This window comes from Buteo buteo, chromosome 22 (assembly GCF_964188355.1).
Source record: "Buteo buteo chromosome 22, bButBut1.hap1.1, whole genome shotgun sequence".
NCBI classification, from domain to species: domain Eukaryota; kingdom Metazoa; phylum Chordata; class Aves; order Accipitriformes; family Accipitridae; genus Buteo; species Buteo buteo.
The window spans coordinates 25,378,039-25,403,241 of NC_134192.1; the positions used below are offsets into that span (position 1 = coordinate 25,378,039).

The 25,203-nt window shown below is 44.6% G+C and overlaps 2 protein-coding genes across 5 annotated transcripts in view; one reads left to right on the forward strand and one right to left on the reverse strand.

Annotated features, from left to right (window-relative positions):
- Positions 1-5,999, reverse strand: part of HEPH (hephaestin) — a 31,450-nt gene extending 25,451 nt beyond the window's left edge. For 2 of the 3 annotated variants that reach the window (XR_012653986.1, XM_075054243.1), the window contains exons 1-2: positions 5,856-5,999; positions 1,466-1,657 (exon numbers count right to left, since the gene is read on the reverse strand). Coding sequence is in view for 2 of the 3 variants with exons in the window: in XM_075054243.1 (XP_074910344.1) it covers positions 1,466-1,629 (164 nt within the window). In the remaining variant the exon portion in view is untranslated. The remainder of the gene's footprint in view (positions 1-1,465; positions 1,658-5,855) is intronic. The other variant, XM_075054240.1, reaches the window with a different exon arrangement.
- A 159-nt stretch (positions 6,000-6,158) lies between these two features.
- Positions 6,159-22,759, forward strand: LOC142043396 (heat shock factor protein 3). 2 transcript variants are annotated; one of them, XM_075054560.1, is made up of 14 exons: positions 6,159-6,331; positions 7,733-7,841; positions 9,539-9,666; positions 12,456-12,580; positions 13,141-13,216; positions 13,965-14,026; positions 14,489-14,570; positions 14,854-14,987; positions 15,840-16,085; positions 17,635-17,740; positions 18,313-18,378; positions 19,537-19,603; positions 20,173-20,319; positions 20,456-22,759. In XM_075054560.1, the coding sequence occupies exons 1-14, from the start codon at positions 6,209-6,211 to the stop codon at positions 20,473-20,475; spliced, it is 1,491 nt and encodes a 496-aa protein (XP_074910661.1). In that variant the 5' UTR covers positions 6,159-6,208; the 3' UTR covers positions 20,476-22,759. The 2 variants fall into 2 exon arrangements, with proteins under 2 accessions (XP_074910661.1, XP_074910660.1); XM_075054559.1 differs by having other exon boundaries at positions 6,160-6,331; positions 20,173-22,759.
- The last annotated feature ends 2,444 nt before the right edge of the window (positions 22,760-25,203 follow it).

Below are 25,203 nucleotides of genomic sequence, written 5' to 3' on the forward strand. Positions count from 1 at the left end.
AGGTATTAGTGGGACCAGCCTAAATGAGAGCTGAGGTTACTCCCCCCACTTCCCCCTTAGTATCAATCACCCTGCAGTAATATAAGTAGCCCTGAAATACAAGCAAACTAATGCATGAAGATGAACAATTGAGACCAAAACATTAAGCACTGCCCTTGTCGTTCAAAATTCTGAAGGGCTGCACTCTAGCTATACAATCTAGAACTCATCCCTTTGCAAAGTCATGCCTACAGCCACTACTAGCAAAGAGTTTACAGATAATTCATACTTTATTTTGCAGATCTGCCTCATTTTTCCCCCCACACAGTCCATTTCTTCCCAACAAAAAAAAATTCTTCAAGCATTTTACTACCTCTATCATTCTTATCAACATCACATCCTTTTCTCATTGCTAGCAATTTGGTTTCTGCAATCATTGTACAAGTCCCATTAGCTAACTGTTTGCAGTAACAGAACAGTTTTTAAATCACTTTTAAGTTTAATGGCCTTGAATTTGATTTCCTTCTCTTCATGTATTGTGACAGAAAGCAAACAAAACCCACTGCATTCGTTATCACTGCAGGAGTCAGCAATAACACCTTTATTAATCCTGAATTTTGGGAGGTTTCCTTTTCTGTGAACTAATTTAAGTCTATTAAGCATCTCCAGAGAACAGAGACTTTTCCACACTAAACTGACAGACCTTGATGTTTTTCTGTGAACCCCTCCTATTCCTGCTGTGCTGTTTCTGAAAGATATGTACAAACCCAAGTGTTATTTATTATGGAGAGGCAAATGACTGAGGGCAGGTTAAGAAATACATGTTATTTGCCATAGAAAATGGGGGGAAGGGAGCACAAATGCCTTTAAAAAGCTGTGGAAAGCTATGAAGAAGGAAAAAAAAAACCCACCAAAGAAAAAAGTTTGGTGTTTTGAAAGCTAAAACCAAAAGCTGTTTTTGTAGTGACTCAAAGTAATTATTGCAGTTTCCAGATTTACCTTTGCAACAAAAACAAAAACATTTTTTCAAACAACCCCTAAAATTTCATGCAGGAAGTTGCATTAAGTCTAAGGCTTGAAATTCCATTTAAATAAAAACAAGCTGGCTCTGTGAAGTCATTTACATCAAGGTGAAAAGTCATTATGCCTCAGGATAGTTCCAGCTGGTGATCAGCTTGTGTAAGAAAAATGAAACCCCAGGGCAGAGTATGGCACAATCTGTTCTATTATAGAGTGTTTGTACTTCCTTCTAGTGTATGGGCACTGGCCACTGGATGCTCCATTAAACTGACCATTCATTTTCTCACTGATACAGTTTCTATGTTCCTATGATAAAACAAGTTAAACATTAAGCTCATAAAGATCAGACATCTATCAGATCGTGTCTCTTGCTTGCTTAGATGCCCCAAAATACTTGCATGAAATTACTCACAAAATTACTATTTTAAGCCAGAACCAGACTAAATTCTAACAGAACTAAACATACAGGTTATGTGCAATGCTTTGGTTAGCGAGTACGTTCTTTCCTGTTGGAGCGTAGTTCCAGTTCACCTCATGGATCCCCAGGTAATAGACTCGGGTGACACCGCCAACAAACATGGGTGACAGCATCTGGATGTAAAGCAACAACAACCAAAACGATCCCATCATAGACTGAAGATGCTTTTGGAGGTTACACCTATTTGGGAGAAAAGAAAAACAAAGGTAATGAAACAGAAGTAGAATATGGCCACATGGTTTGAAGGTACTGGACATTCTGAGAGGGTATGAAGAAATTGGGTAGAACTCCTATTGGGATCATTATTCAAATACCAAAGAAGGAAATCACTCCCATAACAAAATTAATGCACAAGGTGGATGGAGATTGTACCTTGCTATTCAGTCCCTGAATCGGGAAAAGAAGTAAAACTCGTGGGTTGAGATAAGAACAGTTTAATAGAACAGGAAAGAAGAAACTAATAATGATAATGATAACACTAATAAAATTACAACAGTAGTAATAAAAGGACTGGAATGTACAAATGATGCGCAGGGCAATTGCTCACCACCCGCCGACCGACACCCAGCTGGTCCCCGAGTGGCGATTCCCCGCCCCCACTTCCCAGTTCCTATATTAGGTGGGACGTCCCATGGTATGGAATACACCGTTGGCCAGTTTGGGTCAGGTGCCCTGGTTGTGTCCTGTGCCAACTTCTTGTGCCCTGGCTGGGCAGGAGAAGCTGAAAAATCCTTGACTATAGTCTAAACACTACTGAGCAACAACTGCAAACATCAGTGTTATCAACATTCTTTGCATACTGAACTCAAAACATAGCACTGTACCAGCTACTAGGAAGACAGTTAACTCTATCCCAGCTGAAACCAGGACAGTCCCCAATACCAAATGTGCTTCTCTTGTCACAGTTTGATTAACCTTTTTTTTGTCCGTAGTTCTCTTCCAAATGCTTTGTTCTATAGTGTTGGGAAAATCCCACTAAGTCAGTAAGCTTTCACACAGTAAGAGATGAGGTGAACAGATTCACAGCAAGGGCTATGTTAGCAGAAAAGGCACCTGTAAATCCTATATGCTGTGTAATTGTTGTCTCAGGGCAGCGGGGCCCTGAGCAGAAAGTGCCATGTGCGCCAGAATGTCAAGTGACTGGTTTTTCACCACCTCTGATGTCCCAAATCATCTCACAGGACCACATACAAAACTCATGGAAATAATCCTGAGCAAGTATCTTTAAACTGTTGCCAAGATGTCTCTGTTCTACTAAGCCACCTGAGGAAGTATGATTTAGTCACTATGAAGTAATTTTAAATTTTAACTTCTTTAAAGATTACTCTTAAAGAATGGTTCTCTGTAATCCAGGCAGTGCATCTCAAATGGGCTGCACAAGGCTTTTTGCTTAGTCTAGTTCCATTAAATATTTTCCCCATGATTTAGATCACGAAGTAAGGAGCTTATTCATAAAACTTCCATTCAACACCAAGCTTGGTGAGAACAAGCACCAGAAATACTCTGAAAAGAGATCCAGGGCAAGTTGCAGAAATCGTCTGAAATCATCAAAATATAGTTCTGTGAATACAAGTCCAAAGAACTAAGTGTATGAAAGAGAAACTGATGCAATATGGGACAGCAGAATTACACCAAAGGATAAGAAAATAGTTTAGGGTTAAAATGTACGACAAACTAAATAAAAACCCACATGAAAACGCTGAGAAAGATCTCATCCACTGACATAATTAACAAAGCTGGACGTAACCAGTAATCAAACTGCCACCTAAAACAGATGTCCAGCTGTTGAGACACCTAACAGCAACTTAGAAAATGTTCAGCAGAGAGAAACAGACAGCAAGAGAATTAGAAAAATGTGACCTAGCAAGAAAGCTTAAAGGAATCAGTTTTCTTTAACTTCAAAAAGAAGGGAATGGTGACATAACACCACGTCAAACACAGAAAGGTTTGTTGTTTTGTGGGTTTTTTTTATAAAGAGGTTGTCATTATCTATTCTCCCCTGTCTTTGGTAATAGTGACATGAATATATCAGGTTTATTTGCAGCAAAGCTGGATATTACATAAGCTTTCAGCTAGCACAGCATCACACTAGAACAGCTTTCCTAGAGAAGCTGGGAAATCTCTTACCACATCCAATACCCAGTACACAGGATTCAACACCAGCACATGGCAATGGACTACTTACCTATTCATATCACTTCCAAACCTGTATTTCTGATTTCCAAACATGCTGTACTACTCTCAGAAGCTAAGGATAATCAAGTATTACTGATTCCAAACAGTCATTAAATTGAGAAATTGAGAGAAAGCCTTGGAAAAACCTTCTTTCCCTCCTTTCTCAAAAAGGGGCTGTAGGGATCACTCTAAATCTGAGATGTTTTTGATCCATCAACAGATTATAGCTCTGCTCCAGCAGCAAGCCCTTCAGAAGGTCCCTGTCACACATCTGAAGACACTTCGGTACAGAACAGCCCCTTCCCCGGGGTCCTAGCAGAGCAGGGATGATGGCAGAGTACTTGCTCAATCCCGCTGCTACGCACCATCCACTAACCTTATTCCCTGCTACTGCTGCTCCAGTAACCGGTGCTGCTCACAGGCAGGTGAAATACCTGCCCTGACCCACTCGTTCTGTGCCAGTTAAGAGGTTTTGAAGCAAGGATTTCGGAAAGCTGTACCTGTGCTGTGTCACACACACACCATACTAGCAAAAGGCAGTGGTGACAGCAACGAGGCAGGACAAAGCCAGCAGTGCCAGCCCTCAGCCCGAAACCTCCCATCCTGTCTGCACACACCCTGCTGGGAAGGGCAAGGGGATACTTCTGACTCAGCCGAAGAAGCGGCCTTCTTGTCAACGGGGGTCAAAGTATGCAGGAGCAGCTCTCTGGGGAAAGTGCACCCAGTGCGAGAGGTGGCCATCATCAAGGACTGGGAGCCACTGAGCCCGGGGAGTCAGTGTGGGCTAATCTTTATATCCTCTTACGTTAACGGTTTTTGCAAGCAATATCAAATCCTAGGAAAGGGCAAGGCTTAGACTTTATACCAAGGGGGAGCAGCAACTCTTAAAGTTGGTTATGGAAACTGCCTACTGAGACAGATCCCCGCTGCGTCAGCCCACTATTTCTACGTAGCAGAGTCCCTGCTTACCACATCAAAGCTCTGCACTGCAGTATCAGGATGCTTATCAGATAAGTCAGAGACGACCAGAAGTCATGGCAATCTAAACGCCTTGTGAATGTGCTCTGGCATTGCTGCCTTACTGAGGTTTTACAAAAGTCCCGTCTGGACTTCAGGCTGGAGTCTGATTACGACATCGCACATACCTCTGTGGCAATTTTAGGAAACAGCAAAACAACATCACTCAATGAAGATGCAGCAGGCTAGACTGATTGTGTTCTCACAATCTCTTTACAGCAACTGGTCACCATTTAGTTACTCTACTACTGCAAGGTGAAGGAAACCAACAACCTTAAACCCATGTCAAAAAAGTTAATTTTTCCTTGAAACGTATGCCTTGATTAAAGAAAAAAAAAACCACCACAGCCACCCCAAACTTTGTATTACATTCATCCCTGAACCTTGACACTCTGCAGCAGAATCCTTGCTCCCCGGACTGCCCTTTGCCAATTTACTACTAGCACAGGCATTGCGAACAAATGGAAAATCAGACCTCGGTCTCTTCGGTAGCTAACCAACCTCCATTTGATGAAGGCAGACGGGCTGACCGCAGGGCCCTTTTCCGACACCTGACTGCAGAGAAACCATTGCCCAAGAAAGAGGGAAGAACAGTATAAAACGAAGGAAGGAAACCCCTTACCCCTTACTTGCGGAGCAGGGCTGGACGCGGGCTCTGCGGGAAGGCCGAGAGCGTCGGCTGGCAGCCACCTCCGGCGGCGGGAGCCTGCGGGCTGCGGCCGCACCACGGAGGGGACAAAGTCTGGGCTGTAAAAGGGCCGCTGCCGAGCCTCCCGCCGGCGGGACGAGACCCGGCCCCGGCCCCGGTCCGGCCCCGCCGCCCGCTCCCGCGGGCACGCCCCGCAGGGCGCCGGCCGGCCCGGGGCGAGCCGCCGGACCCCGCTCCCCCGCCCCAAGGGCCCCGCACCCCCCGCAGACCCGACGGCGCCTTCCCCGCCGCCCTCCCGCCCGCGGGGGCCGGGCTGCTCCGCTCCGCTCCTCCCCACGCACCTGCGGGACGCGCCCCGGCCCCGCACACGGAGCCCGGGCAGCGGGGCCCCACCGCGGCCGCCGGCGGCGCGCACCTGCCCGCCCCGGGCTCGGTGCCCCGCGGCCCAGCCCCACCCCCCCCCCCGCTCCGGTGCGGCGAGCCCCGGGAACGCGGTGGGCACGGCCAGAGCTGCGGAGCGTGGGCGCCGGCACCTACCTGCCGGGCGGGATGGGGGGGCCTGGCGGGACGGGACACTGCCCGGCCCCGGCAGCGGGCCCTCCCCGGGGACACACCGGGCGGGCGGGGGGCGGCGGCGCCTTTAAAGGCGCCCGGCGATGTCACGGGGCCGCGCGCCGCGCTCCCTCGGGAGCACAACAAGAGTCACGCTCGCCGCCGCCGCCGGGCCGGGCCGGGCGGGCGAGGGGGCGGGGCCAGGCGGCACCGCACCAATGAGCGCGCTCCGCGGGCCGTCGGCAACGCCCCGCTCAGCGTCACGGCCGCCGTCGGCAACGCCCCGCCCTCCCCGGCCCGTTGCACGGGAGCGCGGCCCGGCGCGGCCCGGCCCGAGGATGCGGGAAGGGTCGGCGCTGCCCGGCGCCCCCGGCGCCGCCGCCCCCGTGCCCGGTTTCCTGGCCAAGCTCTGGGCGCTGGTGGAGGACCCGCAGAGCGACGACGTCATCTGCTGGAGCAGGGTGAGGGCGGCCCGCGGGGCCCTGGCCCGGCCGGGCACCGCCGCCCGCGGGGCGGGGAGTCGGGGCCGGCGGCGGGGAGCGGCGCGATAGCGGGGCCGGGGCCGGGGAGGCCCCCGCGGAGGGCCCTGGGCGGCCCGGGGAGCGGGGCGGGGGGGGAGCAGCGCTGGGCCAGGGCTGCGGGGCCGTGCGGGCAGAGCGGCGGCGGTGGCGGCCCCGCTGCGGGGAGCGGGACCGGGGGCGGCGGGCGGGGAGCGCCCCTCGTCTCCCCTGGGGAGCCGGCGGGCCGGGGTGCCCCGGCCCTGGGCAGCGGCCGCCCCCGAGGCGGGGGTTGGTGTCCGCGGTAGGTGCGGGGCGGGGGGGGGGTAACGGCGTGGCCCGGCGCTTCGGCGGGGGGAGCCCGGTTGTGGGCAAGGGCAGGCGAAAGGGGGACGCGTGGAAGAGACTCTGTGGCGGAGGGGGGGGTGTCCCGGTGCCCCCGCCGCCTGCCCGGTGGCCACGCACGACCCTCCGGCGTGAGCTGGCCCGGCAGAGCCGAGCATCGCAGCCTGACGGCGGGCGCAGTGAGCGCAAAGCGGTGGAAAAGGCACTTCCAGAAGTACCGTCCTTGTCGGTTTTTCCTTCCTGAGATCGGGAGGACAGGCCTCGCTGGGACAGGACACCGCAAACACCGCCGGCCGGTGAGGCCTCGGACACAAGCGCAGTGCTCAGTGTTGTCCCCCATCGTTTTTAGAGCGTTTTTAGATTTTTCCCCCTTTTTTTCAGGGGTTTGGCCTTTACAAAGGAAAATATGGAAAGAAACATAGTATTTTTGTTCATAAAAACGATACCAAGACCTGCCTGCTTTCGGGAAGTTTGAACCTGAGACTATGCTAAATCCGAAACTGCTTGTGTCACAGTTACCCTTTTTTACCGCTGGGTTGTGTTGCCTGAACTTTTAGTAACTCCGCAACATTACTTGGTTATTTTTAGTGGTGACATAGTATATACAATGGAAGAATCTCGTCAGGAGCTGGGCAGCTCTGATCAAGGGAGATAGAAGCCCTCTAGTGACATGAATTACATTGCACTTGAGCAATATTTACGTGTCTTGTGGACGAAGAGAGCAGCTGATACACGGGTTTTTAGAAAAATTTTTCTTTGGGTTAAGGTCAAAACTTCAGGGCTTTAAAAAAAAAATCTCCCGTTCAATAGAAGTATTCCACGTAACTGTCTTTTTGGACTCAAATTTTTTGCTACAGTACCAAGTACTCAGAAGTGCTCACACAGGCAATTCCCTCTGCTAAGTGTTTTGCCCTTCCCTGTTGTAGGAACTGCCTCTGTTGATTTATGGTCTTGGCTTATGAGCAGCACCTTAGAAAAATTGTGCTTGTTCTCTAACTGTTGCTTCTGCTTATTTCCTAGAATGGCGAGAACTTCTGCATTCTGGATGAGCAGAGGTTTGCCAAGGAGCTACTCCCCAAGTACTTCAAACACAACAATATCTCTAGCTTCATACGACAGCTTAACATGTGTAAGCATCAGCTGTTCTCATGTATTCTTTCTGCCAGTTTCATTGCTGCTTGGTATCGATTTGAATTTCTTTAAACAAACCAATTGACTTGGCAGGTCTTTCATCCCTGAAAACCTGAATTCTGGTCTTGAGTTTGCTTTGCAAAAGGAAAAGATAACAGGAGAGCTTGGCTTAGTCTTTGTTTTCTGTGTTTCAACTCTGAGTCCTTTTGATCAACAACCGTAAAAATATTGTTTCATGTACTGGTACCTACAGCTTGGGTAGAGTTCACTGGGCTCCAGTGGTAGTGTTAATGGTAATGGTAACAGCAAATTTATGCATACCTAGAGGAACAAAGGCTGTACCTACACCCATGCAGCTAGTATATGAAAAAAATTGCCTAGATTATGCTGTTGTCTGCATTGCTGTGTTGAAACAAGATTAGTCACACTGATGGATCGAGCTGGACTAAGTTTCTCATTAAGTTTCCTGTGCTCGACTTGTGAGCATCATGTAGCATCCATTATATAACACATGTACAACTTGTACAGGGAAAGAAGCTGGAATGAAGTGGTAATTCAAAGGTATGGTACAATGTGCAGGGCTGCAATGCACAGCAGAAATAGTTGTTTTGCAGCAGACAGCCTGTGGGCTGAGGGAGGGTACAAACTGCATAGAAGATGGCTGCCTTGTTTAGAATTTCCATTCAGAGTAAGGGGGAGGAACTCTCTGTCCTTGTCCAATAGGTTTGCCTGGTCTGTCTAGCCGATCCCTATTTAGATTTTGTCAGACATGAGAGAGAAAGCGTACATTTAGCCTCTTGACACAGGGTGGATGCTGCTGTTCATGTCAAGTGTTGGTTGGGACTCCCATCACTTGAGTGTCAAAGGATAATGCAAGTAAACAATTGTCAATTACCTTGTAGCAAGGGTAGATGCTAAAATGCAAATATTCCTATGAAGACGTGCAATGCGATAGCAGCTTCCTTTTCCTGCTGGACCTATGCTAGCTTCGAGTAAAGTTTTCTAATGATAGCGCTGTTGGGGCACAATGAAACTGGAATACATTGACTATGTTAAAAACTTGGCCAAGGTGAGACATGGATTGGTCTGTCAACTGTATTTTGCATCTACCTGAGGTACTCGAGGCAGATGGAAATAGAGCTGGCAATGTCTTATTTCACACAGGCAGTCTGGTATGGAGAAAGTACTCTGCGTGCATGTGCTTGCATAGGCTGAGAACTAATTTCTCTTCCTTACTTTATTCTGTAGACCCTGGTGGTACAAGACAGCATTTGTTTTGATATGTATTTGTCTGGGATTATAGGCATGAAAGGGAAGGTGCACCGTTCCGCTGCTTCTGCCGGGGCAAGATTTTATTCAAGATGTCTTAATAAATCTCATTTCTAACTAACTTTTGTGATTATTTGGACATCACTGTCTTGCTTGCAGACAGTAGCTGGCATCTGCCATGCATGCTGGTTGTACAGCCTGCAAGGTCATGTGATGGTATTGTGGACGTGTTCTCTAGCTGTGAAGATCGCAGCAGTCAAATCACTGACCACCAAAGAAAAGCTGCTTTGGCTGTTTTTCATAGTTTCTGCTCCCAGTAACTGTAGTGCTGTAGGCGTTTCAGTAGCCTTGGGGTTTTCTTTAGCTATGTGTTGTAACAGTCAGCTTTGCACTGAAAGAAATGACTTTGTTAATACCTCTCCACAGATGGTTTCAGGAAGGTGATTGCTCTGGAGAATGGTATGATTACAGCAGAGAAAAGCTCAGTCATTGAGTTCCAGCACCCTTTCTTCAAGCAAGGGAAGGCACATTTACTGGAAAACATCAAGCGCAAGGTACAGTCTAAGCATGTATTTACTTCGCTTTTTTTGTTATGAAAAGTAGCTTATCAAGAGCATGTCCAGGGGTTTCAAACACTTTACAGCCAACAAATTCCATGGGAACCAAAGTTGTGCATCATGATGCAAGCTTTTGTAACTCCCTCCTGAATGGCAGGCTAGTGCTTGGCTTGGCCTCCTCATGCCAGCTCTTAGACAAAACACACCCTGCTGTTGTTTAGTAATGCACTGGAGTAGGGCCACATTCTTCATAGCTGTCAAAGTAGAGCCCTTTTTCCACAAAGCGTTCATATACCTGATTACAGCTTAGCATGATCTTCAATTCTGCCAGCCTAGCAGCACTGGAAAGAGTCACAAAGTGAAAGAAGCTAAAGAAAATACATTCCCAGTTGGTGCTCACTGAAAATTAGCAAGGGCATCAGTAATCCGTTCATTTGGACGAGTTTCCATAAATTACATCGTTCCCCAAAACTATGTTGCCACTAAGCTACATCTTTATTAGTGCTTTCCAGTTTTCTTTTGTACGTTCAGGCCTTGTCTGACCTGTTTCTGCACAGATATTTATCCTCTATTGGCACATTACAGCCCATAATATCCTGGCTGCCAGAGAAAGAGAGTATCGTGATACATCATGTTGACGTTTGAACGGCAGAATCTTTTCTTTAGAATGTCATAATGTGGTAGCTACATTGCCCAAGTTAATAAAAGCACAGGGTAGGCTTGAGAGTCACAATTGTGTTTTGATTGATTCTTCACTGAGCTGTCTCTGCTCAGAATCACAATTGATTAAATATAGTTGTACAGCTGCTTCTCTGACTCAGGGCTGTGCTCTTCCCAGATGCTGTAATCGCTAACTTGTCTCGGCTTGCACACCTTGCTTGCTGGTGAGTTGGGGCAGTCAGCTGATGATATTATGTGTGGCTCCATGTATCCCAGGAGTGTTGCACTGGGTGGAGTATTCTAGATGGAAAGACAAAAGCTCTAGTTGGTGCCAAGGACATTCGTATGAAACTATTGAATAGGCTGGTGAAACATACGCTTTGTTGCACAGGAAACGTCAGTGATTTTTTGCAAAACATCCATTAGTTTTTCCTGCTCTTTTACTGTTTGGAATGGAGTCATATTTTAGTACTTGCTATAAACTGGATTTCAAGCCTCTAACAGGAATGCAAGTTTGAATGCAGGACTTCCTTCATTTACTCGCTTTTAATGTTAGTTCTGCTGGTGTGCATCAGTCTCAACACCCTTATTAATTAGTTAGAGACTCTGAAGAGAGCAATTCCTTGCACTTGGGCAGAATGTTTTAGTTTGGCCCTTTTTTTAGAGGGAGGCTGACTGCATTTGAAAATCCCATCTGCTGTCTGCATCTTTTGGGTGTCTTCCCCATGGAGAGGTGGTATGCTGAAGAGAAATCAGATGGCTGTGAATTTCATTTGGGATACGGCTCATGTACCTCAGCATAAAGTATTATCTGCAATGAATAGCAAAGCATCTAAAAATGTAGACAGAGAGGAGAACTGTCAGGCCGTTCAGTCCATCCTTTGTAACACTGGGTTACGTTAAGAAAGTAGTTATTTCTATGGAGTGATTGCATAACAATTATGTTCTGTTTCATCATGAAGTGATGGCATGCTATTTTATAACAACGTAGGTCCATTTCTGACCATCCCATTCTCCTTTGAAGAAAAGGGGTCTGTGAGCCAACCTGCGTGGAAGTTGCCTAGCACTTCAACAGGCCAATCCCAGATGCTTTCACCTCCCCTTTGCAATTTAGTGGAATAATAAGAAAAATTGTAGCATGCTGTAGGTTGGAAGGGACATCTGGTGGTTATCTGGTGCAACTCCATTTGGTTCAATTATGGTCAGTATTTGGCTAAATGGTTTTTAAAATTACAGCCACAAAACCAGGACATGTCATTCAGACATGTGATGCACCAGACCTATCTTTTTCAAAATCCCGAATTGTATGTTACCCATCAATGCCACCACTGCAGAGAGAGTTACTGAAGGCATTGGAAAATTTTGAATATGGAACTGTGGGGAGGAGAGAGTGAGCTTTTTGCTTTCTGATGACTCTTCTGCCATCATTTGAAGAGGTGGCATTCATGGACTCTGCTGTGGGCAGAAGAGCAGTTTGGACTCTGACTCTCTGGAGACAAGTCTCTATAATTTTGGAATGTCACTGAGCAGAGAGGTAATAGAGGGAACACCGATATGGGAATCTGCAATTTAGGTGGTGTGGGACAAATTTTCAAGTAGAGTAGGATGCATCTAATTAGACACCTCCCCCCCCCCCCCCCCATAACTTAATGGAAATTTGTTACTCCTCTGCTCGCGGATTTACCCACACCTAAAAGGAATGCCATCATCTTGTTTTTACTCCACTGTCACTTCTGTGTTTTGTTTTTGGTTGGTGTCTTACTCTTTGACACTAGAGGGCAAGCTGTCACCAGACCTGTCAGAGAGAACCCCCTAGGGAAGGCTGTTTTCAATCAGTGGTAGGTTTTTATCATGAATTGCAATGGTGAATCTACTGTCTACACGTACAAAGTACTAATCTCGTGTTTTCATTGACAACTTGTTTTTTTTCATACGGTGTAGGCTGTCCTAAGAACTGTCATCTATTGCAACTGTGATATTTTGTGATACATAAGAATTATAGTGTTATCTAATCTTTTAATGGAGTTTGTACCTGTTCTTCCACAGCCTAACTACACTGTTCCTGTAGGAAGGAGTATGCAAGGTACTGTTCATAGTAAAGCATGTGTAACCTGGTCCTATTTTAGGTATCTGCAGTAAGAACTGAGGATCTCAAGGTCTGTACGGAGGATTTGCACAAAGTACTCTCTGAAGTCCAGGAAATGAGAGAGCAGCAGAATAACATGGATGTCAGACTGGCTAACATGAAGAGGTAGACTCCGTCTGTTTCAGAGGCACTTATACACTGAATGTTGCTTATATCTAATGGAGCTTGACTCTAAATGTATGTTTCATTTGAACTGGAAACAGGTGAAGCTATATTTTTTTCTAAGAAGCCCCATTCCACCCCACACAACATTCTGAATCTTGTTTGTTTTTATAATTCAGTTGCAGACCAGAGATTAAAACTGGGAGTTTGTTGACTATCTTGAGATTTCATTTTGGTTGCCATCATCTGTAGTAGTTTTTTAGGGCCATCAAAGCATTTCCTTTTCTAAACACAAAGGAATACCTCAGACCAAGATTATTGGTGGAGCAGCAGAGGATGAGAATATCTTTATTAGCGAGTGTTTGGTCCTGCCTGATGGAAAACGGAGTTAATTTAACCCAGAGTTTATACTAGTGGATCGGATTAACTGATTGTTAGCTATCCATGGAAGGAGTGTTGCCATTGGTCCTGCAAGGTACTGTGAAAGTTTGAAAGCTGTAACACTAAAGCATATAAAGTAAACTCTGTTCATCCTCTGTCTTCTGATTTATTCTGCATTGCAGAGAAAATAAGGCCCTGTGGAAAGAAGTGGCAGTTCTAAGGCAGAAGCACAGTCAACAACAGAAGCTGCTGTCTAAGGTACCATTGCAGCATCTTCAGTGCTACCATCCTTATTCCTGCCTCTGTGATACTTGATGGCATTCTTTGCTCATGTAGAATGACAAATGACAAGGAGCTGAACAGGCTATATTAATACAGCATAAAGAAAATGTTCACAGTTCCTGAGCGTCCCAGAAGTAGCACAGCAAAGAACCACAAGCAAAATACTAAGGAAAAGTCATAGTAAAAAGGATTTCAGTGTGTTTGAAATCTCAGTGAACCTTATTTGGAGAGAAGTCAGTAAATCCAGCTGACCTGGGGTAAACATGGGGCTGGAGGCAGTGCATGGTAACAGGAGCCTAAAACAAGAGATTGCAGGCACATGGAATGGAGTCTGTGAAAGATCTTGGACCAAGACAGACTTAGACCACTCAAGAAGTCAACTTGGAACCCAGAAACTATAGGAGCTTCTGCAATGGCACAAATTTTCTCTGGTTTATCCCTCAGCTGTTTCTGGTCTGGAATCCTCTAGAGACTTGTGGTGTTACGTTACATTTAAAAAAAAAAACAAAAACAAAACAAAACCACAACTGTCCAAGTGGGATAATTTTTCAATGCCATTGGTAACTATCATTTTGTGTTTTAAGACATGAACACAAATGGATTTTTAATTTACTTATTAATTTCAATCACATAACTACATAATTTTCTAGTAAAATCTGAATAATTTAATGTTAGGACTGCTATGCTGACCACTTGTTTTTGGTTTTTTGCTTTTCCTTTTTAGATTCTGCAATTTATACTAAGTTTGATGCGAGGAAATTACATTGTTGGGGTCAAAAGAAAAAGGTAATTACTGGATAGGTCACAAATCTGTGTCAGATATGAATTATAGGGATAAATCAGCTTCTAGAAGCAAGATACTTAAAGTGTATGAAGAATATTTTTATCACTCTTATGTTCAAACTTGAGAAAGCTGATGGAAGCTGAACAAAGCATGAAATAAAGATTTCCTCTTCTTTATCACTAAAAAAATGGGTGGGAAGAGAATATACTATACATTTTAAATTTCAAATGGCATAGTTAGGAGAAATGGTAACTTTTTCAAAATTTGCAAATGTGACTGACTTGCTCAAAACAAAAAGCATGCTTAGAATGCAACCTGTCTGCAATACACTTGCTAAAAAACATTTCTAAAAGCCAGTTTTCTTAGAAGTGGAAGAATGATTGTTCTTACCATTACTCCATGTATTTGGCATTGCTACAGCTTTTTACTGCAGAACCATATACTAAAGCTGTATTTTGTCTCAGGTCTCTAACGGATGCTGCAGGTGCTTCACCTTCCAAATACAGTCGTCAGTATGTTCGCATACCTGTGGAGAGTGGCCAAGCAGTAAGTCTTCTCAGGGAAAGAGACAATGGGTTGGACAGGATGATACACAGTGATCTCGAAGTCTTCCTTCTAACTATTAATACCCTAATCTTATAATCAGATGGACTCCATTTTGAAATGGGCAGCTTTAAAGCATTGCTCTGTCTGTAAAATCATGCAAATCAGTACAACTAGTCAAAGATGAAATCTGAACAGGAAGGAGAAGTTGCAAGAAGAATGGAGCTTCAACATCAAAAAAAGTCAGACCTTTTGATTTACTCATTCTATTTGCTGTATCCTGCAGGTGGCTTTTTCTGAACATGATGCAGATGATGAGGATGGAAATGGTACAGGTCTCATCATTCGAGATATCACTGATACCCTGGAAAATGCCACTGATGGTCTCCTTGCTGTAGCACACACAAGTGGCAGAGCCAGGTACTTTTAAAGGATGTGGCAGTATTTATGCTTAGGTTGTTAACTAGGTAGGTACACTAGTATAAGTGATCCATGTGAATTCTGGGAAACAGCCTTTCTGAATTTTTACTCTATTTGTGCATGACAGGCCTGTTTGTAGGCTGTCTTTTTTACAGTGTGTAGCATTGGTCATGGTCAGCAAAGCTTTTTAAGAGCTCATGTCTCTTCAGGAGTGCTTGAAGGCCTATCAGGCTGATCGGCACTTGAAGTTTAATTTGCTGAGGCTTTTCTATCTATTCAACAAATAAGCACATATTTAATGTTTTTACTGAACAGGGACCTGAATGCATATATAGGTTACTAATAAACAATCCAAAATGCATATAGGTTACTAATAAACAAACCAAGATGTATTGTTTTATCTCCAGTTTCACTACTACTCTCGCTAATATTATGCTAAGCATAACTGAAGGGAAGGCATTCTTTTGTGTGGCATCAGATTCTTGTGAAAAACCATTTAGCTGTTAACATTCACAGCGACATAGGGACCAATTTGGAATCTTTTCTTTCCAGAGACACAATGTTAAGAGGTTCCCTCCTGCCTAATTTCCATATACTATTTTGCCGCTTTGGGCCTGGCAAAATGGGGTGGTTTGCTCTGATAAGTGCTATCTGTATAAGCTGTAATAAGAGATTCTTCATCTGCCTTTAGGAAGGCACTTCTCTTCTTTTTCTAAAGATCAGTTGGTTTTTTGAACCCTTGACTACCCTGACCTTATTTGGTGTTAAGATTTGAGGTGCTAAACTTGAAATGAGTAGTAATACAGTTGATGAATTCTTCTGTGTATTGTTTCTCTTTGGGTCATGTTTTAGAGAGACACAGGCAGCTCTGGATCCTGGCTTACCTATTTGTCAAGTATTGCAGCCAAATGAGTTAAATTGTGCAGAAACTATCCCACCAGTTCATATAAATGATGTCAGCAAATCCAGTGAAATAGGAAATGTTGCTGTGGAACTCCATACTGCACAACCTAATGCTCCAGAAGACCCCGTGTCAGTGATTGACTCCATCTTGAACGAGAACAACTCTGGAAACCAAAACGATCCTTTACTGGACAGGTATCTTGTGGGATCTTGTCAAAGTTTCAGAGGATGTGTTTAGCTTTTTAAATGTCATTGATGAACTGAATTTTCTGCCCCTTCCTTAGTAGGTCTTGAAAAAGACAAGTGTTAGCATCCTGCACTAAAAGCAGGGCAAGTTCATCTGTCACATCTCTGATAATGAGTGTGCCTGACTTCTGGTGCATAAAACTGAGGACTGGTGAGGTCGGTCTGTCACATCAGCCCTTGTATTGCCAACTACTGGCAGGGCCAAGTAGTGCCAAACAGCAGGTCAAGGGTAGTGATTTCAGGAGGGCACCACGTGTTGATTTGTTTCTGAGGACTGGGTAGGGATTTGTATCGGTGGTAGTCTGATGTTGTTTCGCTCTTGCTTCCTTTCTTTGCCCCTCACTTTCGCAAAGGTTCCTTTCCCTTGCGCATTGTCAGGTCAGACTCGCCCCTGGGATCAAAACCATGCAGGCTGTGGTTTCACACTCAGCAGCACTGCTGCCTAAGCAGTTCCCAGCTCTGCACTGGCCCCCAAGCTTTATTAGTGCCATCACTTGTGTGGCTGCAGGGTGGGCTGGATCAAGGAACAAACTTTTTAGTTCTTTCTCCTCACAGCTTTTCTGCTGTGCTTAACTTCAGGTAGGAAGTACTGAGATGATGTGTCACAGCACTCGGTGTAAACTGAAGGCCCTGTAATATCACTGAATCACAGAATAGTTTGGGTTGGAAGGGACCTTGGGGATCATCTAGTTCCAACTCCCTGCCATGGGCAGGGACACCTTCCACCAGACCAGGTTGCTCCAAGCGACATCCATGTCATTCTTACGTTGGAGGCCCCAGAGCTGAACGCAGTACTGCCAGTGGGGTCTCACAGAGCAGAGTGCCTTGGTGGGACTGCAAAATGTGGGGCAATGTCTTGGAACTCTCTGTTCCTTGTAGCTGGGAGTTCCACCATAGGAGGTAGCTTGCAGCACAGCAAGAAGTTCAGCACTGGCACCATGCGTGCAGCTTCCTTTCCACTTCAGTCACTGTCCTTTGAGTCCTGCCCACTGTCCTTGGAAACGTGTACAAGTTGGCAACAATCTGATGGTTCAAAACAGGTAGTGTTTCTTCAGATCCAGATTATTTTCAACCCTTTGCTTATCATTTATTGTCCCCAGGTGAAGCCATCAGACCTTAGTTTAAACAGATACTGGTATATAGGATGGGATCTGAGAACATTTGGAAGATATTAAAATGAAGGAAGAAGTAGGTATGGAAGGAGGAACTACTTTTTGATGTGATAGCTATTATTATACTTGCTGTTCAGATGGTCATCTTTGTACCTGTCCTTCAAAGAGTTGGACCGTGAAAAGTGGTACAGGAATGCAGTTTCATTCATTTGGCAATAAGCTATTTTGGATTGTGAGCAACCTAGTCTGGCTCTCATCTTGCCCCACAGCTGTAATAACTGAGAGGTTAGCAGATCGTTTCTGAAAGTTTTTCCTGCCTTGTGGTGCAAAAGAAGGTCCTAACTGCTGACTGTTTCTTACAGTACTATATCATTGTGTCTTTTTAGGGAAGAAATTCAGGATTTTCTTAATTGCATTGATGCCAGCCTTGAAGAACTTCAAGCAATGTTATCTGGGAAGCAGTATAACTTTGGTTCTGAAGCTTTCAGCGATGTAAGTGTCTTTTCACTTTTTCTGATTTCTGAAAAATACTTACTAGGTCGCATCATAAAATTTTACTGTTTTAGTCTGTGTTGTAATGGGCAAGAGGGTGGAAAATCCTGAAAAACAAATAGTTAGGGATAGAATGATACATAGTCTTTCTATGAGTCTAACAACGTACACTGTAACATTGAGAGCCTTTTTCAGTTCATACTGTATTTCCGTTATACATAACTCAAGGTGGAGGGGGGGGAGGAAGAAAAAAATTGGACACTCTCCTCCTCCTCAAGCCTTTGTCACATAACATTACATCCTGACTATGTGTTTGATTATGCATTATCATATGGAATGAAACTCAGCCATATACCTGGAATCACTGGGAAATATGGTGTCCTTTTCTTCTCATGTGATCTCAGTTTTCTGCCACAGGTCGAAAGTATATTGCTGTAGGCCTGTGGAGGAGCCACCTTTCCTGTGCTTCAGTGGATGGAGCGGTGTCCTGGATCCTGCTGTCCTTTCAGGAGTTCTCTGAAGTTTTGTTTAAGAACTGTATTATACCCCATACTGTCTGTTTTTATTTTCAGACGCTTAATCCTGAGCTGCCAGCCCTTGACATGAGCTTGATGGAAACTTCCCCTGGTATGGAAAATGTAAGAGTAAGAGTTGCTTCTGTGATGGGGAGGGTTAATATGATGTTGAGAGCTAAATTTTGACTGATGCAGTTTGAAGGTAGGGACCGGATTGATAGCACAGGATGAAACTGCCTGTTTATCTGGTCCCGCTGACTTAATGTTTTCAGTTATTGCTGTTGGCATATATGAATTTAAGAGGGTTCTCAAGATAATTTCAAGTCTTACGTTCCTAGCTACAGTAATACACTCAGTGGGCTGATTTAAACTGTCACTTTGCTTTGAATAACATGTTTTTTGCTTTCTGAATACACCTTAGGACATAATGAAGAGGGAAACAAACTGGTGTCTGTTGAATCAGATGTCTGTATTGAGGATTTCCCCCCCCCCATCTATTACTTCTGTACCTTCTGTTTAGAATGAGGAGGGTAGAAAATCTTGTCTTTTGGGGATGTAAGTTTCTGAGAACAGCTTCTTGGCTTGTTTCTCCTAGCCTCAGGGATTACCATGATGTCTTTTAGCCAGGTAGTAACTAGGTCTGGGGTTATAGTTCAGATGACGTTGTGTGCCTTCAGCCTGTCTGAACGAAAAGTACTAAATGAAAAATATAATGCAATATACTGTATTTATTCTGAACGCAGCTGTATGGAATTTCCTCAGAGGACATAGAAAAGTTCAGTGCAAATTTACTTCTCTTGGTCCAGTTCCTAAAACTGACTCATGTTAAAAAAAACCTTGCAAGTGTCACTTATTTTTTAGTCCTGAAATAATATTTAAACTAGGACTTCCCAGTCATAAGAGCTTAGACCACAACTGAGGTAAAATGCAGCTGTGTTCAAGCAGGGCTTGCAAATTTTAATTGTATTGATGAAATCATGTTTAACGGTGTTATTCCAGTAAGGTAGACTATAATAAAGCTTCTGCTTTGGAATGTAAAATAAGTATTTGCTATTCAGAAGCTTGTTTGGCTTTAAGTTAAGTTTGTCTGTATTTCACCGTGCCTTCTTCTGAGAGCTCCTGTTTGCTGGCCCTCATGTGGAACAGTGGGCTCATTGGTCAAGTGTTTCATTTCTCTTCCCTCCTCCTTTCACCTTTAATTTTGTTAGCCAGTCAGTGAAGGCTTGGATTTTGTTGTTGTTGTTGAGCATTCTGTCTTACTCTCTGCCCATTTTGCTTCAGATTGCAAACTTGGCAGAGAGCACTGAAGATCTGGGAGCAAGAGAGAGAGAAACAGCTGGAAACAAAGGTGGGCAGGAAGGAACACTGAGAGCTGTGACAGTTCCAAACTCTTCCAAAACTGTGTGTTGAAATGGAATTTTTGTAGCCTGTAATGTGGTTTATCTCCTTCTTTGGTCTGGGCTTAACGTTTTTGTGAAGACTGGAATGTTTCACTGATCTTGATGAAGCTGTGCCTCAATCAAAAGGCCCCATCCTATGCCCCATGTTGGTGTTAACCATTTCCTTTTTCTTATACATGACAGAGTGCCACAATAGGGAGCAGAACTGCAAATGTCCTTGTGGAAGTATCCCCTCTATGGGCTACAACCCCCACCAATGCAGTGCTACTCATTTTACTACTTCAGTGCTGCCATTGTATGCTGTATGTATTAGGGGCTTGAAGTGTGCTTCAGATATTGATCTGAACAGACACAGGAGCCTTAGCTCCCCTCTTGCAGCTGTGGATGTAGTCCGTCAGAGCTCAGCTCTGTGGTTTTCTTTAGTGAACCAGGTTTTGAAGCAGCCTCTCTGGTTTTGCTTGTCTTGTCACTAATGTGACACAGGAGCCTGGAGTTTAAACTGTTTGTTTTCCCTCAGATATGCAGCTGATAGAGTACAGGGCCAATCCTCTGCTCTCATTATTTGAAGAACTACCTTCAAGTGAAGCTGCAGGGAAGACAGAGGATCCGAAAGACCTTCTGCTGCCCCCCCTGGAGGAGAAACCTGCTCTTCATCCTCCCTCAGGTAGTGGAACTGGCTTGCCGCTAGCAGCTCCAGCAAGCCAGGCTGAGCCTCTGGATGCTCTGGGAATGGGTGATCCACCTCTCCTCTCGGAAGATGGGAACGGAGAGTATAAACTGTTTCCACTCTTGCTCCTCAGTCCTGTTGCTAACTTCATAGAAGAGGCCTCTGAGATAGAAACTTCTTGAACTCACATAACATCTGTAACTGGCTTAGTGGTGTGAATAGAAAACAAGAAATGGATCAGCAAGAAGTTTGACCTCTCTCCTCACCTGCTTCCTGGGTGTCATAGTCTGTATAGACAAAAGAACGTTCTCTTTCTACAAGCAAAGAGTACATCTGGAAAAACTGAAAACAGGCTCAAAACAAGAGCTGGTGGGAGTGAAGGCACTGGGCAGAGGAGAAGAACAATGTCCCTGTAAACATACCGCAGTGTATTCCGTAACTTTTTATCCGATACCCTTATTGCAAGAGGAGATCTGTTTGTATCCTGTTTGTAAAGTTTGGCTGGGGTTTTTTGTTGTTTGGGTTTTTTTATTAGCTGGATAGTAATGTGGTATGTAATATTTTAAACATGAGTTTTACTCTTTCTGAGAGCCTGTTTCAATAGGTGGCTTGTCTACTGTTTGAAATTGAGATTTTTTTTTTAATTTTGTTTTTAATTTGAGATTTCTTTTTTAATAGTTTGTGGCTACAATTGTTTGCATCTGCTTAGATCACTTTCGTACTCCTAGATTTGCTCCTAGGTACAGGGAACATTTTTCCTATGGAAAATTACATTTTAACTGTGGGATATTACTTTTTAACATGCTAACACACATCCATTGCCACGGATTGTAGGTGTTGTGGTAGGAAGTGCTTGCCACCCTGCGTAATGCTGATTTCTCATGCACATTGCATGGCAGTTCTTCTAGGGTAACTTGCACCTAGCTCACAGGTCATGTGTCCTCAGAAATTTTGAGTAGAACTGATTCACGTCTAGCAAGTCCAGCAAGTCCTTAAAATGAGAAGGGAAAAGAAAAAAAAAAAAAAAAAAAAAGGAGTCATGGGGTAACTTGCATTGACATAGGACATCACATTAAGATTTCTCTTCTGCTTGCAGTAGCTATTTGTTTACCTGACCCTATATGAACATTGGACTTCTTGCTGCATTTTCTGCTTGTGGAATCTTAAAGCTAAATTAACTAGATGTATTTGAGTTCTTTGACAGTGAATTACAGATACTAGTGTCTGCTTAATCAAAAAATCTTTTCTCAAAATTCCTTTCTACACTGTTTTCCTAACTTCTTTGAGCAGCTGTCATGTAGACATCAGCCCCTGGTGTCAGTGGAATAGCAAGTTCTCCTTCATTGATACCAAGTTTGTAGCAGTCTACCACTAGCCCACACAAACCTGAAATTTGTTGTAGCGATACAAAACTGTTGGGGCTAGAAGATGCCTGGAGGCAGGTGGAAAATCCATTGTATAATATCACGTGATATTTCCTACCAATGCAATTACTTGCAATGTTTTTCAGGTTTAGGAATTCAGGCTACCTACAGGCTTTGTTCTCTCCAAAGTTTCTGAAGTACTAAGTTTTCAGTTCTTTTATATTAAAGAATCCAAGGTAATTTGATATTCTGAAGCCTACTAGATAATGCATGTTATCTGTGCTGGCCTTGCTTAACTGGATTTGTGCTTCATTGTCAAATCTTTCGAGTTGCAGAGGAGGATCTTGCTACTGAGTGTGTGTATATGTGTAATGCCTTCACAGTGCCATTTTATTCCTGTGCTTCTGTAACTGTTCTTTACCTCGTGATCCTTCATGTTTGTATCTTTTGAATTGCCTTTTGTCAAGTGTGTCTTATTCTAGCCTTTTTTTGTCTTTCTTTTGCTTACTTCTTGAGACAAAGGGCTGAATAGTCTGAAGGTTTTGTGAGCTAAAGGGAGAGGAGGAAATTAGTGAATTGTGTCTCTGTCTTGGGTTCTGTTGTTTGGGGTTTTTTTATTTCTTCCCCAAGGGCCTCAATTTTGCCAAGAGTGAAACAGCAAACTTTTCTGTGCTGTTTTGACAGCACAGTGCAGACAACAAAGTTCTTGTGAGAGCTACAGAAGATCAGCCTCTCACACTGAACAGGTTAGACTGAAGTGTAGTTCCTGTTATGGGTTACTGTCATGTTCTTCCATCATGGAGTCCTCTGATCTCAGTGCATCTCACCATCAGATATTTGATCTGATTGCATAATAGCTTTTTAATACACTTTCTCTCTTAAGAAGTTAAGAAACCAAGGCTTAAGAAAACTGCAAATAAAAATTTGTGCATCTGTGTCTGGTTTATGTACTGGTCTAGGAAAAGTGTTTCTTTATGCAAGTTTACTGGGAAAGATTGCAATGGAAAGGGGAAGGCTGAATAGCAAGAAAAACCTACATGCTGAAGTAATTAAACTCCACAATTGCAAAACCATTACTGTGTTTCTTGTACGTTCTTTTTGCGTGTGTTCCTGTGTGTGCCAATACTTCCAAAACCTGTTTACTGAATTTTCTAGAAAGGAGAGCTTTAATACTCTCTGGAGGATCTCATTATGCAGCTGCTGCTGGTTCAAGAATAACTGAAATGCTAAGGTCAGCCTGGCACCTCTTTTCAGAGCTGTCAGCCTGAGAAAGAAGGAAGTTTAGGTTTATTATTAATCCATATTCAACATGTTGTGGAATCAAAGCTTGTGGGAATGGGACTGGCCACCACTGAGAGCATAGGGCCAGGCTGCCTTTGGGCATTTATTCATTGCCTATATACAGGTAGCTTGCAGGGAGCCAGCCTTCACATCTAAGCCTTGAGGGGACCTGATACTGTTTTTTCATAGGTGGTGATGTGAAAGCTCACAATACTGTCTTGGGTGCCAGTGAGAAATGGACTTGCGGTAGAAAGCTCCCCAGTTGACAACTGGAAGTTGTGACGGATTGAGCACTGTGAAATGGCAGCTTCAGGAACCTGTTGTACAAACAAGTGCTGTTGTAAAGATCGCCACCATGCCCCAAGCTCAGCAAAACAAATGCTACTACTGTTTCGAAGGAGCACGTGTCCTTGAATCCTCTTACATTACTCAGAGGAGTAGAGGTATCCTCTGAGTAATATAAGAGGTCTATGTAAACACAAATCAACTGAAGTGAATCCATGGGATGTGAAAGGGAGAGTAAGATGAAAGACAGGATGAAAATATTTTCAAAAGCTTTTCATTAGTAGCTATCTCTGTTCCCAGAGCTGGAGAATTTTCCTTAATAGGAGCACCCAATGTATTCACTCACCTTCCCCCCACACACCCCCCCGCTGCCTCCATTTCTCCATCTCCCCCGTCTTCTCTATAATAAACAGGCAAACTTTACATTTTAGTTTAAATCAGCAGTTGGTATATTTAATTCGACACCATCTTCTCTTTCCTTTCCTTTAAAAGGAAGGTGTTGGCACCTTAAGGTCATGTATCATATAAGGTTAACTTAGATTCATTAGACTACAGCTGTTAAGGTCAGTTATCAGACGGGTTTGAGTATCTTCTAATGCTTATCTGTGCCTTCTTGCTTTAACATTAACTTCTATTCTGATTTCTAGATTCATTCTGTTACACATCTGTTTAAAAAGAAAAAACATTACTGAAATCAACAATTCTATTCTAGAGCCATTGCCCTAGTTTCTTCCCTGGTTTTTTGCCAGTAAGTTTCAACCACGCTCTACAATTTTCCCTGGATGTCATCTCACACAGAGACAGTCTGAAAGGCTATCCATGGTCCCTGGTGCTTGTTCGTAACTCGTGGTCCCACGCTGCAGGATCCCGGCCTCAGCCTTGTACCTGCTGCCAGGACCACAGCTGTCCCCCCAGCTGGCACAGCAGCTCCAGCTCTTTCATCGGCTCTTCTTGTTGCTGCAGTACCCACACTAGCTCTCCCCATATCTCAGTCTTTCGTAACTCTCTGGCTGGTCAAAGCTTACCAGCGCTGTTTGGAAAGTGTGTTAGTAACAACCACCTACAATGTAAATTCTGCCTTTTTCTTTTTTTTTTTTTTAACCACCCTTTCCTTTTCCTTTCAGAGACAAGTTGATATTTCAGCTGGGCTGGGACACCCAGATTACTCTGTTCCTGTTTGCCAAATCACAGGACAGTCACTCAGCCCAAGGATTGTGCAAGTGCTCTCACGCCTGCATGTGGGGCCAGCCTGGCACCTGCCTGGTCCTCACCTCCCTGTCCTTTCCCAAAAAGCCATTTCTTGCTGGGGCTCTGCCAGCTACACCAGATGTAGCGCGCCAGCACAAGCATTCTTCACAGACTCCAGTAAGAAAGGGCCTCAGCTCCATTAGGTGTTGATTAAAACAACGTTTGTGGGAGATAACACGAGAAGGAAACAGGCAAGAGCATAGATAACCCTAGCATTAGGCAGACCTCTGATCTGGGCATGGCACACCGTGCAGAGCCCACACCAAGGTTAACCGGCACCATGGGCTTCACAGTCTTTGTAGGATTCGCCTCGAAGTAAAGAAATCTATTCATCATTTCCACTGCCAAGAAAAAGGATGTTTATATGAAAACGTGTCGCTCCACTTCAAAGTAAGGACAAGGAGACGTCAGCGCCGTCGGCGTGGGGAGCCACGGACACACAACTCCGTTGCGAGGAGCCGGGCAGGTCTGTCTGCAGCCAGGTGGTACCTGCAGCACGGCACAAGCCCCAGGGCCCAGCAGTGGGTGCAGCACGGGGGGCCGGGAAGCAGCGGGTCACTAACCCCTTGAACGTACAACAGCCTGCTGGTCAGGGCTACTACGTCACTGCAACTCGATGCGTAAGGAGTTTGGGTTACCCGTGATCACCATTGCCTCAATATAATGCAAGTTTCCTTCCTCCCCCAGCGTCGACGTGCACAGC

Excerpts from the sequence above, each read along its gene's own strand:
- LOC142043396 (XM_075054559.1), top strand. The coding sequence starts at position 6,209 with ATGCGGGAAGGGTCGGCGCTGCCCGGCGCCCCCGGCGCCGCCGCCCCC. Across the intron at positions 7,842-9,538 it reads CATACGACAGCTTAACATGT|ATGGTTTCAGGAAGGTGATT; the intron begins GTAAGCATCAGC and ends ACCTCTCCACAG. Across the intron at positions 14,988-15,839 it reads CACACAAGTGGCAGAGCCAG|AGAGACACAGGCAGCTCTGG; the intron begins GTACTTTTAAAG and ends GTCATGTTTTAG.